The sequence below is a fragment of the Oncorhynchus clarkii genome, chromosome 10 (genome assembly GCF_045791955.1).
Source record: "Oncorhynchus clarkii lewisi isolate Uvic-CL-2024 chromosome 10, UVic_Ocla_1.0, whole genome shotgun sequence".
Lineage (NCBI taxonomy): Eukaryota > Metazoa > Chordata > Actinopteri > Salmoniformes > Salmonidae > Oncorhynchus > Oncorhynchus clarkii.
In genome coordinates this window covers 46,748,576-46,763,828 of record NC_092156.1, presented here as the reverse complement: position 1 = coordinate 46,763,828, position 15,253 = coordinate 46,748,576, and the positions used below count along the sequence as shown (strand labels likewise).

The window sequence follows — 15,253 nt, the reverse complement described above, 5'->3', positions numbered from 1 at the left end:
GTAGGTGTCCAAACTTGACCAGTACTATATGTCTGTGTGTTTTCACCATATGCTTGCACATCCAGATTCACAACTTGCCTTTCTGTAGGCCGTCGTTGTAAATAAGAATTTGTTCTTAACTGACTTGCCTAGTTAAATAAAGGTTAAATGCCAACATATGCATATGACAACAAGAGGACATGTTTGGAGAATATTTGTATTCTCACATATTTTAAATGCATCTGCAAGATAACTACGAAGATAAAGTCAATTAGATGATCAAATAACACAAATTCCGTTTGAGCTGATGTAATCACAAACAGACAGTAACTGTGCCCAAGCTGTCAAGCTCTAGTTTCCTGCTCCCTCTGTCCAGGCCAAGGGGTCATTTCCCATGACCCTATTCTACTGATGTTTGCTAGGAAACAATGTGACTACTACAGTGGTTATACTCACATTGTTTCCTACTACAGTGAGTACTACAGTTGTGGCGTAGGAGGAAGATTGGAACATTGTCAAACAAGAGATCATGAGTTCAGATCCCAAGTGAGGAAACTACTTTGCACATTAACATGCACATTGTAATCATGTTTGTCAAATATGTAAGTTGAAAACATATTATGTTAAAAGCACTATGTGTGTCATTAGTTCCATATCATTTTTTTAGGGAAAATGCCCAAATAATTATAGTTGAATGAACATACGAGACAAGCAAACACATAATTTTAAGTTGACTGAATGTTTTCTCAAACAACATTTTTTTTGTTCAGCTAACACTTGGACCGAAAAGTTGAGTAAACAAAAAAAAACCTGTGGAACCAGTTACTTAATAATAATTAGTTGAAACAACAACTTTTTTATTTGATTTTTTTGATTTATTTATTTTACAGTGAAGGAGGGTGTTGATTACTGGAAGTCATTGGAGTACATCATGTACTGTACACTTTCATGATATTAATAACAAAGACCGTAATTGAAATGTAATAAAATCATGTTTTTTTGTTGTTGCAAGTATTGTATATTATATTTAAAACAATATAATTTAATCTTACAAGAAACGCAATTGTTTTGTAAATTTAAAGTGGTGTTGTGTTGTTGGAAATGTGGAAGGTTTGGCTCATTCCCTGCCAGTACCTCTGCCGGGTGTAACCCTTCTGTTCTCTTCTTTGTAACATGTTTTTTTGTGAAGTATTGCGTCTTGTTATTTTCTACCCTTTTCAGATATTGAATTGTTGAGGTCTTTCACAAATGGTTAACATATTTTAAGAGTTTAAAACTTCATTCACTTTTTCAGTATGAAACCTTCTACTGTTAGTAACCTCACTGAAGGGAGAAAACACAATAATGACTACACCATCCTAATGTAGAAAGGTCACAAATAAATATTGCCTTTCCCCTAAAGCTGTGGTCTTGCTCGGTTTGTGTCAGGCTACAAGTGTTGGCTACTGGCTCCTGACATTAACCACACATGCCTTTCAAATATCATGGCCTTTGGGACTGGGTCAGAGCTGCTATTAATGGACCAGGGCTCCATGATAGTACTGCAGTGACTCTTGAAAATGACTGAGGAGGAGCAAGGCACGCTGGGGGCTGTAGTGAAGAGATACAAATAGGATACAGTTCTTCATCCCAGTGTAATAGAGAGAAATAACTAGAGGTGTCTGGCCACAGACTAGTAGAACAAATTCATAGCTATTACTTTACATTTTAAACCAGCTGAAAACCTTTTGCATTTCCCATGTCTCTTTTATATGCCTCCAAATAAACCATTTTAATTTGCAACAAGTACTGTACGCTTTACAATTCAATTCAGATGCATTTCGTTTCTAGACTGCAAGATGTGAAATAGGCCTAATCAACACATATTCCTATGGAATAATAGGGACTGAGTAGTAATTGGCTCTCTATTTTGAGTACGCCCCGCCTTCTTCTCAATAGTAATGATCCCTCCTATAAATAGGGGAACATGACCCATCCATGTGGCTGCTTCTGTAGTAGTGTCTGAACTGGGTGGAAGTGTCATTTTATTGTAAGAAGGGAGCCGGGGTCAGAGCCGACGCAAGAGTAGCATTATGTCAAAACCGTTGTCAGATCACGACAGAAAGAAGCAGATCTCCGTGAGAGGTCTTGCCGGTGTGGAAAATGTGGCAGAACTGAAGCTTGCTTTCAACAGGCATCTCCATTTTACGCTGGTCAAGGACAGAAATGTGGCATCCAAACGGGATTACTACTTTGCTCTCGCCAACACCGTGCGCGACCACTTGGTGGGCAGGTGGATCAGAACCCAGCAGTACTATTATGAGAAAGATCCAAAAGTAAGTTAAACTATTGTAACGTTTGTATCACCTGTACAACTACAACCCATAGAACAGAATAAAAAAAGTATTAAATAGAATAGAATGTAATAGTCAAGAAACCATTAGAAATGAAAATAACAAATGGAATAAAATGTAAAAATGTTCCATTTGGTTTCACAAAATAATGCAGAATTCAGTGGGTAATATACGGGGCATACTGTAAGCAAGTAAATAACATATTCTAGTGGTCCTGGGTATCCTATACAGGTACAAATAAATAAAAAAGCATACATTTGTACATATATTGCAAAATGTATTTCAAATGCATCAGAAAACACATTTAAAATGTATTAAATATATATTTTATGTATTATTTTGCAAATGTTTTATATTTCACATGTATCCTGAAAATGCATACCCAAAAATATATCTTACGTTGTATTTCAATTAAATGTAACATAAAATAAAGTAAAGTAACAAATGCTTTACTGCTTAATCTGTAAATATTTTTATTCAAATAATTCCGGAAGTGAAATGAGGTTGTTGATTGCCTCTAGTGGTTGAATCATTTGGGTTTCTGGAGCATTTACACAATATTGTAGTCATGAATATATTATTGTGTACCTCCGACCTCAGGTAAGAAGCATACTGTACCAGTGGCCAGACGTATTGGCAGGATAACCATGCCAACTTAGGACAAATGTGTTTAAAACATCGTCTGATCTCCATGGCAATTTAATATGACACATATTATACATAATGTATACTCTTTACTTAACACTGAGTGAAAATGACAGATTTGAAGCCTGATTTGAGGTTTTCCCTTGTCAACCCCAGCAAAGTCCACAGAAGGACCCTGTCCCTGGGTAAAATCTCTTTGCCAAATGTTGCATTGCTGCGTGAACACAGTATCACCTTCTAATGTCACTGTAATGTTACGCCATGACATTTCCAATCCCCTAGCACTCCTCGGCCATCGGCAGTTGTAATTCTAGACCTCTCTGTGACCTTCTGTCTCCTCCTCTCCTGTACACATACTATAGTGAATACAGGAGCCTATATACTGTAGCTACAGTTGTAGGAGTAGCAGAGATACTAATTGACCTCAACAAATGTAAAGTAACGGGGAACAACTTTTGTTTCCATGTCTTCATTGATTCGTTTTATCAGACGGAGCCTTCTATCTAGTTATGAATCAGCATCTTCCATGTCTATCTTATTTATGATAAATCCTTACAGACAGTGACACATAGTCAGTACAAGATCAAACGCCGTAAGAAATGTTGACACATAAAAAAAAGATGTGTATCACAAAAATCATATATAATATTCTCTTTGTATAATAGGTATTTGTGTGTGTTAATACCATGTTTATACCAACTAGGGTAATTACTCTACATCAGAAAGATGCTGCCTGTATTGCACTTGCCCTCTGACCTTCTCTTTATCACCTCATCCAAGGTCAGCTGGTGGTTATGGTGTCCCTCTCTGAAAGGTCATGAGTTATTCCCTCAAAGAAAGGTCAAGATAGAAACCCATATGAGCAGGGAGGGCAAGAGGACACCTAATCTGAGAAAAAAACAGGAGGCTGGTTAGAGTCTAAATGTATGAGAACATACATGCCAAAAACGACCATTTATATGCACATTCTAATGCATCCAGTAAATCTGCATATGATGTGTTATTGGATGGGAAAACAGAGACATTAACCCACTGGGCAAAAATGTAGGTGCGGCGGCTCATTAGAATCTTTTGGGGCGTGGTTTTCGTCCAGTTTTTTTTGTGCAACCGTGAGTGAGAGTGTCTTTCCAGTTTATGTAATCTGTTATACTGTCACATGTACTTTATGTCTATTGCCAGTGTCTTGTGAAAGACTCATGTATGGCCTTGTGTCTATTGGGAACTTTTGACAAAGTACTTCTCAATTCTCTCCTCAGGGAACCCCAGCTGTTCCAGAGCTAGCACACCTGATTCTACTTTTTAATAGACAAAATAATAAAAACCTTTTGGAATTTCACAATATAAAATGGCTATTAAACCAGAATAAATTAAATTATGTATGTTTCTTCAAATAACCTTTAAGATTGATAAAGTTTTTTTTAGAACCTTTCTCTATAAAGAGTGTATAAAGAACCATAAAAAAGGGTTCTATATAGTCCTCAAAAGGTTGTAACCATATTGGAACCCTTTTTAAGGTTCTTTATAATGGCACCAAAAAGGCTTCCGCTATAAGTCAAAGAACCCTTATTTGGCACTATATAGAACCATTGGTTTTTGATGTGAAGGGTACATGCAAATATTTTTCATACCTTGATGTAGGAGCTCGTCTCCGAAGTTTAATAAAAAATGAAAAAAACAATAACAAATGCACTTGGGCGGCCAGAGGCGCTATTTCTCCTAATGCGGATCCCAGCTTTAACCCAAATGTATCCAAATGATTACCAATTTTATGATAGATGGTCATATTTGTTTCGTACACATTTGCTCAATTTGCACACATTTATACAAGATGGTGCGTTTTGTAATAAAAAATGTAGAGGGAAACAAGTGTTTCCAATCAGTAATAATTAGTTACAATCATGAGGTTCTGCCATTTTCACATATGTTGATGTTGGGGTGGTGCTGGAGATGATACATTTTTTAAATGTCCCTTTAAGTAATTTATTACATTTGGTAAATTAGCTCTCTACATATTTACACTACTGTATCAATTCCCTGATACAATTATGTTTTCAGATCTCTCTTTCACTATTCATGGGTATCACACTCAGTCTAACCTTTACAACAACCCCAGCTGAAGCTATTTTTACCTATGCCAAAATGCCAGTGTTACGTAACACCAACAGCAATCTGTCTCCCGTAGTCCCCCCCCCCTCCCCCCTCCTCCCTGCCCTCTATCCCGTTCTCTCGCCTCTTGCACCTCTTCTTCCTCTGCCTGAGAGTGTCAGACCTCCCTGTAAAACACCAAGAGAGAAAACGTGACATTTCAAAGGCTAAACTAAGGCTCAGGTGTCAGATTTCCACATGCTCCTTTCTAATGGCAGAACATGAAAAGTCAAAAAAAATATTCAAGGAATTTCCTTGACAGTTTGAATGGGTGCCCCTACAATGAAATATTGCTATGTCCGACTCGTAAAACGTGTGTCAACATTTGGGTTCAGCAACAGACTGTGACTAATTGGGTATTACTTACGGCTAGAGAGTGTTAGCTAGAGAGTGTTAGCTGTCCCATGGTATCCCTCTCATCTCTCTCTCCCCTTCCTCCCCTGTCCTCAGCGTGTGTACTACATCTCCCTGGAGTTCTACATGGGCCGCACCCTGCAGAACACCATGGTGAACCTGGCGCTGGAAAACGCCTGTGATGAGGCCGTATACCAGGTGAGGGATGCTCACATCCCGTACATCATGTCATGGATTCTGGCCAACATAGCGAAATGGGATTTTCATTGCTGTAGCTAACCAAGGGGCAGTCAAACTGACTGCACCTTGTGTGACAAACAACTTCATTTTCAAATTTGACTCATGGTCTAGCTGAAAGGAATACACGGAAGAAGAGTTTGTCGTGTGCCTGTGACTCAAGACTGGAAGTTGTGGGTGGATGTTAAAGGTCCAGTGCAGCCGTTTTTACCTCAATATCAAATCATTTCTGGGTAACAATTAATTACCTCACCGTGATTGTTTTCAATTCAAATGGTCAAAAAGAAACAAAAAATTTGCTCCTAATAAAAGAGCAATTTTTCAAGCAATAATTTTGCTAGGACTGTCTGGGAGTGGTTTGAGTGGGCAGGGGGAAAACTGAAAACGAGCGGTTATTGGCAGAGAGTTTTGGAACTCTCTTTCTTATTGGTTTATTCATGTGTTGACACCAGGCAGGCCAAAACTCCATCCAACCAAAACAGGCTGACATTTCAGGCGGCCTTTCCAAACAGCTCTTACACAAAGGTATTTTCTTTATTCCAATCTGATCGCGTGGAAAGATACCTAAAACACAGCAAAAAAAACATGTTTTTTTGACTGCACTTGGTCTTTAACCGCCAATTGTGCTCCAGTAAGAGAGTGACCAGGACAAGATTCCAAAGCACATTTAACCATATTATTGGCACCAATCCGGCTCTGTTTAAACTGAATGCCATTGCCACAGAGCTGTGGTTTGAACTTGGCTTGACCTGAGCCCCTCTGTTCCGTAGCTGGGTCTGGACATGGAGGAGCTGGAGGACATGGAGGAGGACGCAGGCCTGGGAAACGGTGGTCTTGGACGCCTTGCCGGTAAGCTGCCTCGCTACCTCCTCTCACGGAGAGCGTGACATTCTTGTGCCTTAGACAGTTTAGATCACCAGAAGGATCTAAACAGGATACAAACTGTATAAACAGGATCAGAAACATAGCCTAACCTAAGCCTTTCCTCAGCATGCTTCCTGGACTCTATGGCTTCTCTGGGTCTGGCTGCGTATGGATACGGTATCCGCTATGAGTTTGGCATCTTTAACCAGAAGATCGTCAAAGGATGGCAGGTAACGTACGCTCATATGCTTCCGGGGTGCTTTTCCCCATCCTTTCCAGACCATAAGACAGAAGGAAGTACTGTGAAACAACTTGTTTTGCTGAAAGTGCCCGACAGACTGTTATATGACCAAATGATTGGCAGGTTGAGGAGGCTGATGACTGGCTGCGTTACGGTAACCCCTGGGAGAAGGCCCGACCCGAGTACATGCGCCCTGTCAAGTTCTACGGCAGAACCGAGCACACCCCAGATGGTGTGAAATGGGTTGACACTCAGGTGAATAAAGGACAGGGGTTGGGGGTGAGATTGAGGGTGCATATTAGGAAGGTGTGTGTGTGTGTGTGTGTGTGTGTGTGTGTGTGTGTGTGTGTGTGTGTGTGTGTGTGTGTGTGTGTGTGTGTGTGTGTGTGTGTTTGAGAAGGGAGATGAAAAACAAGTTGATATGGCACTGGATGCCAACAAGGAACCATCATTGAATTATCATTGAATCATCAATAAACCATCATTAAATCTTCAATGAACCATCATTGAATCAATCATCAATGAATATGGATTCCGTTGGCAGGTGTCTCTAATATCAGTCTCTTGTCATTGTGTTGACAGGTTGTGTTGGCTCTGCCATATGACACCCCTATCCCCGGGTACAGAAACAACATTGTCAACACCATGAGACTGTGGTCTGCAAAGGCCCCATGCGACTTCAACCTGAAAGACTGTAAGTGTCTTACAGAGGCCAAGGCACTATGTATGCGTTGCTTGAATACATGTTTTTCGCCTTGACTGGCTGCAATCCACCATTTCATGTGCTTAGTTTGCTAGATCCACAAATTGCTAATATTACTCATGTAAGTCATGTTACATAATTGGCTACTGGGAACCGTTGCCCTGAGGGTGTATTTTTCCTTGTCTCCAACAGTCAACGTTGGTGGGTACATTCAGGCTGTGTTGGACAGAAACTTATGCGAGAACATTTCCCGTGTGCTGTACCCCAATGATAACGTAAGAATATGTCTGAATTTCTCTCTAAAAATCCAAGTGCAGTGTCGGTTTTGATGATATACAGTATATAGATATTATAGATACACGTTAGAATACATTGTGACAGGTCTGCTATATACTCTGTATTTCTGGCATTGGACTGGCATTGACGGGAATTTGAAATCTTATGTATTGTGATCACAGGAGGTTGGTGGCACCTGAATTGGGGAGGACGTGGCTCGTGGTAATGACTGGAGCGGAGTCAGTAGAATGGTATCAAATAGTCGCCATTCCATATACTCCATTCCCACCGTTATTATGAGCCGTCCTCCCCTCAGCAGCCTCCACTGATTGTGACACGCCCTCAAGATGGCGACAGACAGATATGACAGGTCAGCTCACCTCTATGTGTCTTCCTCCCCAGTTCTTTGAGGGCAAGGAGCTGCGGCTGAAGCAGGAGTACTTTGTGGTGGCCGCCACCCTTCAGGACATCGTTCGTCGTTTCAAGGCCTCCAAGTTTGGCTCCAGAGAGATCGTCCGCACAGACTTCGCCCATCTGCCCAACAAAGTGAGAACTCCCGAGTGGTGATTCAAACGTACACTTAGATGTCTCCATTTCCCTTTATGCCTTCATGTCACTGGCTTAGGCATCCTTTTTGTTGATGTCTTGTTCTGATGTGGCGGTGTTGCATTCGTACTTGTGCCCCTCTGTGTTTATATCGGTGGTAACTTCGAAAGTTATGCTGTGTCAGTATAGTTATGCTGTGATTTTAATGTCTGTCGCATCCAGGTTGCCATCCAGCTGAATGACACTCACCCTGCCATGGCCATTCCTGAGCTGATGAGGGTACTGGTTGATGAGGAGAAGCTGGATTGGGACAAGGTGAGTGGAGGAGAAGACGAGGTTCTGACTAGGGAAGACTGAATTACTTTCATAGAGCTCGCCAGCTTGTGGTCCTAAAAAAAAAAAAGGAAATGAGTTAACTCTGGTTCTTTAAGTCATCCCTGTGGGGCAAATGAATGGGGGAAGAATAGGGTTTTGGGATAAACGCATAAAATAAGGTTTGAAGTTAACACAAACTTATGAGAACTTATACGGTATGTTCTATGAGATATCAGTCAGTTAGACAGACATTGATGAATTATGAAGTCTGTGATTTTTTAAAAATGTATTACATAAATGCTTCAAAATTCATAAAAAGCGACGTTAGCTGATGAAGAGGATGTCATGGAACAAAACGTATCAGATCTCCTAAGCCTGTGTTTACCACAGACCTTATTTTCAGCGTTTATCCAAACACCTCAAACTCAATTTATTTCCTGATAGGCTTTGGCCAAGAGCCATGGCAGAGTTAGTGTCTACAAAAAGACACCATTACTATTGCGCTCTATTGCCCTGAACAGTAGTACATCCGGTATTACTGCCCACGCCATTTCATATGTAGTTGTACTTCTGTAATGATACCAGGAGGGGGAAACAAAGACCAGCATAGTAGAATGTGTTGGCTTGGGCCATCGAGATACATAGAGAACTAGGGCCCAAAAGCCTGTTTTAGCATGGGCAGCGCCATTGAGGACTTTCACCACTTTGAGATATTCAACTTGGTGGGACTTCCTATTGGTTAAAGAAGGATCACATAATTCCATCCTGGTCATCAGGAGGGATCAGCCAATGAATGATGATCTTGAGCAAACATTCCATAACTGCAGGTGGCATTAAGTCGCCAACCTTGGATTTATACCTGTTCAAACAACACACTCCAGGTGGCAGTATGCACCCTTTCAGTTTGTTTACCAACTCAGAAGTAGTAGAAGAAGACGCCATAATGGGACAGATACAAAAGATTAGTCCTCCATCCTTCTCTACTGCCTTGGCAGTATCAAGAGAGGGTCGCGAACCACCAGGTAAATACATCCTATTTTCTTACCTCTGTCCTTCTGTGTTTCCAGGCCTGGGACGTGTGTGTCCGTACCTGTGCCTACACAAACCACACCGTGCTGCCTGAGGCCCTGGAGCGCTGGCCCATTGACCTGTTCCAACACCTGCTGCCCCGTCACCTGGAGATCATCTTCGAGATCAATCGTCGCTTCCTGCAGGTACGTACGTGCGGGCAGGTGGCAGCAAGACTACTGGTGCCATATAGGAAGTGTTATTACAGATCAGTGCCCCTTGCGCTTTGTCTAACTCGGAGCTAATGTACCACAACATGTTATTAGAGGCTAACTTTATTGAAATCCGCCCTCCAGTACGTTGCCTCTAAGTTCCCTGGCGACAACGACCGTCTGCGCCGCATGTCCCTGATTGAGGAGGGCGGATGCAAGAAAGTCAACATGGCTCATCTGTGTATCGTTGGATCCCATGCTGTCAACGGCGTAGCCCGCATCCACTCGGAGATCCTCATCGCCACTCTGTACGTGTCCTACACAAACCGCATACACATCACATTTAGGCTACATTACATGTTACACATTTAGCAGACGCTCTTATCCAAAGCGACTTACAGTTAGTGCCTTCAGCTTAAGGTAGTTAACAGAGACAACCACCTATCACGGTCCTAAGCCCCCCCCCCAATAAGTAGCTAATTACACATTTAAAATCATAATATTTCAAAGTAACACAGACGCATCAGGTGTCAATCGATGGATTAGTCATTTGATGCGTGCACATTTTCAAAGGGTTAGTTTGAAGAGTTGAAACAAACTAATTGGATATATTTTGGGCTACTGCGTGTTCTGTGTGCAGGTTCAAGGACTTTTATGAGTTGGACCCACACAAGTTCCAGAACAAGACCAATGGCATCACCCCCCGTCGCTGGCTGGTTATGTGCAACCCTGGCTTGGCTGAGGTCATCGCAGAGGTAGGGGAACTGTTGCCAAAACACTTAGAAAGTAGTACGACTTTTGCATTGGAAGTAGCCATACATTTGAAATCATTTTGACCGTATGTTTATAATATCAGTGTTGCAAAATAGATGTTTCTGTTCATGATGAGAGCGCCAGTAACCTGATACTTGCACGCTAACCTTTCTAATGTCATCTCTTTTGTCAGAGAATTGGAGAAGAGTTTGTCCGTGACCTCGACCAGCTGAAGAAACTGTTGAAGTTCATTAATGATGATGCTTTCATCCGTGACATCGCCAAAATCAAGCAGGTGAGTCCAAGATACTGTAGTACGTCACAGAAGGCTGGTGAGGGGAGGACGGCTCATAATAATGGCTGGAATGGAGTGAATGGAATGGTATCCAACACATAGAAACTATGTATTTGATGTGTTTGCTATCATTCCATTCATTCCGTTCCAGCCATTACTATGGGTCCGTCCTTCCCAGTTAAAGTGCCATCAGCCACCTGTGGGTAGTACTGTAAGTCATTTGACAAGTTCTGTGCCTACTTCACGCCCCCATCATATCCTCCCTAATGTAGGAGAACAAGCTGAAGTTCGCTGTGCACCTGGAGGAGCACTACAAGGTCAAGATCAACCCCCAGTCCATGTTTGACTTTCAAGTCAAAAGAATCCACGAGTACAAGAGACAGCTGCTCAACTGTCTGCACATGATCACCTACTACAACCGTTAGTACTTCCCTGGTGCTCTCTCTCTCCCTCTCCCTCTCTCTCTGTGCTTCTACCTCTCTCTACTCCTACTATACACCCATCTGTCTATTTCTCAGGTATCAAGAAGGAGCCAAACAAGCACTGGACCCCAAGAACCATCATGGTCGGAGGAAAGGTATGTTTGGCGGCCCTCAGCCTTCACAGTAACAGCGTGTAGTTACCGGAAGTAAATATAGAACAATAGCTGACATCCACAACTCATTATGCAACACCCTCTCCCCCATCTCCCAGGCTGCCCCAGGATACCACACAGCCAAGATGATCATCCGTCTCATCACAGCTATCGGTGAGGTTGTCAACCACGACCCCGTGATCGGCGACCGCCTCAAAGTCATCTTCTTGGAGAACTACAGAGTCACCCTGGCTGAGAAAGGTGACCGACTAACCCATAACCCCATGGGTCTCTGGTATAATGTGTAGTTTACCCTCGTCTACAACGCTCTCCTCTTGTACTGTATCCCTCCATCCATCTTTCCTTTTCTCTCTCTTCCTTTTCTCTCTCTCTCTTTTTTTCCCACGCTTATCATTTCCCTCACACTCCTTGTCCCCTCCCAGCCATCCCCTCTGCTGACCTGTCTGAGCAGATCTCTACAGCTGGCACAGAGGCCTCTGGCACTGGCAACATGAAGTTCATGCTGAACGGCGCTCTGACCATCGGCACCATGGACGGAGCCAACGTGGAGATGGCCGAGGAGGCCGGAGAGAAGAACCTCTTCATCTTCGGCATGAGGGTGGAGGATGTGGACGCAATGGACGCCGGCAAAGGGTGAGCAGGAAGACGTGGACATGGGGACAGGGAGGGAGAAGAGACAGTGGGTTAGAGTAGGGACAGGGAGGCAAAGAGAAACTGATCCACGGGAATGGGAGTGCTGTGGAGGAGGGGGACACAGAGAGGGGACAGGCTCTGCCAGAGTCCGATACTGATAAGAGAATTATGTTCTCAAGGTACATAACCCAATTTCATTATATTACTCTGTCTGCAAACCAGAATTTGTAAGATCCTGGTCGAATGAAACAGACGGAGGCCCAGCTAAAATAGTCAAAAAGGTTTATTCGCGGGCGTGTTTATTCGTTCTGGCGTGCACCGTACAAAGACCTTCATTTTATAGTGAGACACATACTTCCACACAAAACATTAGTTATCCTACGCCCACACTGTCCTGCTACCCAGCCGACATAGGGAGAGACCCTGGGAAGTTCTCAGTGCCGAAACCCTGGGAAGTTCTCAGTGCCCCAGCCAAGGTCGGCCCTGAATCTTGCTCAGACAGTCCGTTATCAAGATACTATATATATTGTCACCAAAACATTAATTCTGACTACGAACTACACTCTCAGATATAATTCTACTGACTAAATCACACACAGCATTAAAATAGTCTAATGATTTCATACAAACATGTGGTTTCAGAGTTATGGTTTCAGAGGGTAATATTCTAATAATTCTAATCATATAATTCTATTAACAGATACACAAGTGGCAAGGTGTAGATACTGTTTGGCCAGGTCTCCCTTGTATAAGAAATATCAATCTCAACATACTGTCTGTTTTTCTGTTTAAGATAATCGAGACAAAAACAACGTGGGGAGCGCGTCAATCAGAACAGCGTGCTTTAAATACTGGTCTTTGTCTTGCACAGATACCACGCCTCTGAGTACTACAACCGTATTCCCGAGCTGAAACAGGCCATGGACCAGATCGCTGGTGGCTTCTTCAGCCATAAGCAGCCAGACCTCTTCAAGGAACTTGTGGACCTGCTGATGCACCACGACAGGTAATCACACACACACACACGCATGCACGCACAAGCATTTTCTTCAACGTATTCTTATCTAATGTTTTATGCACAGGTTCAAGGTGTTTGCTGACTACGAAGCCTACATCAAGTGTCAGGACAAGGTCAACGAACTGTACAAGGTCAGTGTTATGGCTAAACAACATAGGTTGCCTGGTTCAGGTATCCATCCATACCGTATCAAATATTGATCTCCTCGTTATCTTTCTTTCCGTCCTGTCTGTCCCTCTCTCTAAAAACAGAATCCCAAGGAATGGACCAAGATGGTGATCCATAACATTGCAGGCTGTGGTAAATTCTCCAGCGACCGCACCATTTCCCAGTACGCCCGGGAGATCTGGGGCGTGGAGCCCAGCCTGGAGAAGATCCCTGCCCCCGACGAGCAACTCAAATAAGCTGTGCGCCCACTCCGCACAGTTCCCTTCTTCACCACTGACCCCACCACCCCACAATAAGCACCATTAGATATGCCTGAGGGAACCGGCCAATCATTTCTTAAAGCACTTCCCACTGGGCGCACATTGGTAGAACCGATGTCGATTCCACGCCCTTTTCAATGTTGTTTCCACGCCATTTCAACCAAATGACGCGGCACCAACGCGGAATAGACGTTGAATAGACGTCTGTGCCCAGTGGGTTTAATGACTTCAGTGATGAATGTCTGTTTTACTAGTCTGTAGCATATACATAGAGTTCTGGCTGTTCACATGACTCACACCATCACTCTTCAAACCCCTTATCATGACATGCATTGAGCCCACAATAGCAGTAGATGAGAAAGGAGGCAATGCCTTCTGTTTAGTGACAACAGAGACATGAATTGACCGATATTCACTGTTCTGTCACTGATCAGACCATGCACGTGTTACGGTCTAAACTGCTGTTGTTCTGGAGAGGCCATAAGAGCTGTGTGGTGGCTTTTGCGTTTGGTTATGTGGACTTGGATGCGTTGCTGAAAGAGTTTGTGTTTTTTCTGTAGTTTGAGCTATATGCATTTATCTTGGCTTGAATGCCGTCAATATTGTACATGCATTCTCATAGCATAGGCTCTAGTCAATGATGAGAACCATGCTTCTTAGGGAACTGCCATGATTGTGACATGCTTGTTCCTCCTACATCCGCCCACCCCATCAATCTGATATGTATGGTGGCTAAAGGACAACCTCCGTGCAAACTCTCTTCGGGGACATAGGCCTGCATTAATATATTGATCTGTATCTAGTCTTTTTACTCAATCAGATAGAAAACCAATGTTAAACAGCTGTATATTTGTCAACCTGTGTATATGTTTTGTTTTGACCTAAAGAAATTGACGTATGCGTGTAGTCCATTTGAAGACCTCGTGAGGGTCAGCCTGGGAACCAGAGAAGAAGAGCTGTGGATAACACAGCTGCTCCACAGACGGAGGAAGTGTCAGTGATTTGTTGTTGAGAAACCCACACAATGGCCTTCCCAGACGTCTTTTTGTTTCACCTTACGGTAATCAACAATGGCCAAGAAACAACTGTGGCCAAGAAAGCCACATCTCCCCGTCTTTTCAGGATGCTCTTCATACTAAGACAATAAAAAATAGTAGACCTTTGGCTTTTGTTTATCACACACAAAGATTCTACTGTCAGCATGTGTACTCGATATATGTTTGTGTCTTAGAATTGAAGTGCACAAGCTCAAACGATGAAACAGGCATAGTGGCCACCTACTTTGAAAGGGACTCTGCTTGGTCATACTGACATGGTTAGTCTGTGTGTTGATAAGTAACCACATAAACAGAGGTGCAACACATTACAAATGGAAACCATGTGCCTTGCAAATTATTTGCTGCCCTTAACGTATTTATAAAGGCAAGCTTTTTATAAACATGCACATATAGAGTACCAGTCAAAAGTTTGGACACACCAACTCATTCAAGGGTTTTTCTTTATTTTTTACTATTTTCTACATTGTAGAATAATATTGAAGGCATCAAAACTATGAAATAACACATATGGAATCATGTAGTAACCAAAAAAGTGTTAAACAAATCTAAATATATTTGAGATTCCACCCTTTGCCTTGATGACAGCTTTGCATGCTCGTGGCATTCTCTCAACCA

At 42.6% G+C, this 15,253-nt stretch overlaps 1 protein-coding gene across 2 annotated transcripts; it reads left to right on the top strand.

Moving 5' to 3' along the window:
* Positions 1 to 1,613: 1,613 nt before the first annotated feature.
* Positions 1,614 to 14,744, top strand: LOC139418650 (glycogen phosphorylase, muscle form-like). 2 transcript variants are annotated; one of them, XM_071168269.1, is made up of 21 exons: positions 1,946 to 2,294; positions 5,553 to 5,654; positions 6,464 to 6,542; positions 6,684 to 6,787; positions 6,922 to 7,053; positions 7,381 to 7,492; positions 7,694 to 7,776; positions 8,180 to 8,323; positions 8,546 to 8,638; positions 9,706 to 9,852; positions 10,003 to 10,166; positions 10,499 to 10,613; positions 10,805 to 10,906; positions 11,179 to 11,326; positions 11,425 to 11,483; positions 11,600 to 11,741; positions 11,924 to 12,134; positions 13,006 to 13,140; positions 13,217 to 13,283; positions 13,404 to 13,559; positions 14,468 to 14,744. In XM_071168269.1, exons 1-20 carry the CDS (start codon positions 2,052 to 2,054, stop codon positions 13,554 to 13,556), a joined length of 2,535 nt encoding a protein of 844 aa, XP_071024370.1. In that variant the 5' UTR covers positions 1,946 to 2,051; the 3' UTR covers positions 13,557 to 13,559; positions 14,468 to 14,744. The 2 variants fall into 2 exon arrangements, with proteins under 2 accessions (XP_071024369.1, XP_071024370.1); XM_071168268.1 differs by having other exon boundaries at positions 1,614 to 2,294; positions 13,404 to 14,744.
* Positions 14,745 to 15,253: the final 509 nt, after the last annotated feature.

What these genes read in the sequence shown, in the direction of transcription:
- LOC139418650 (XM_071168268.1), top strand. Translation starts at nt 2,052, where the DNA reads ATGTCAAAACCGTTGTCAGATCACGACAGAAAGAAGCAGATCTCCGTG. An exon ending in TCAATCGTCGCTTCCTGCAG is followed by an intron (nt 9,853 to 10,002) that starts GTACGTACGTGC and finishes TCCGCCCTCCAG; the next exon opens with TACGTTGCCTCTAAGTTCCC. An exon ending in ACATCGCCAAAATCAAGCAG is followed by an intron (nt 10,907 to 11,178) that starts GTGAGTCCAAGA and finishes TCCCTAATGTAG; the next exon opens with GAGAACAAGCTGAAGTTCGC.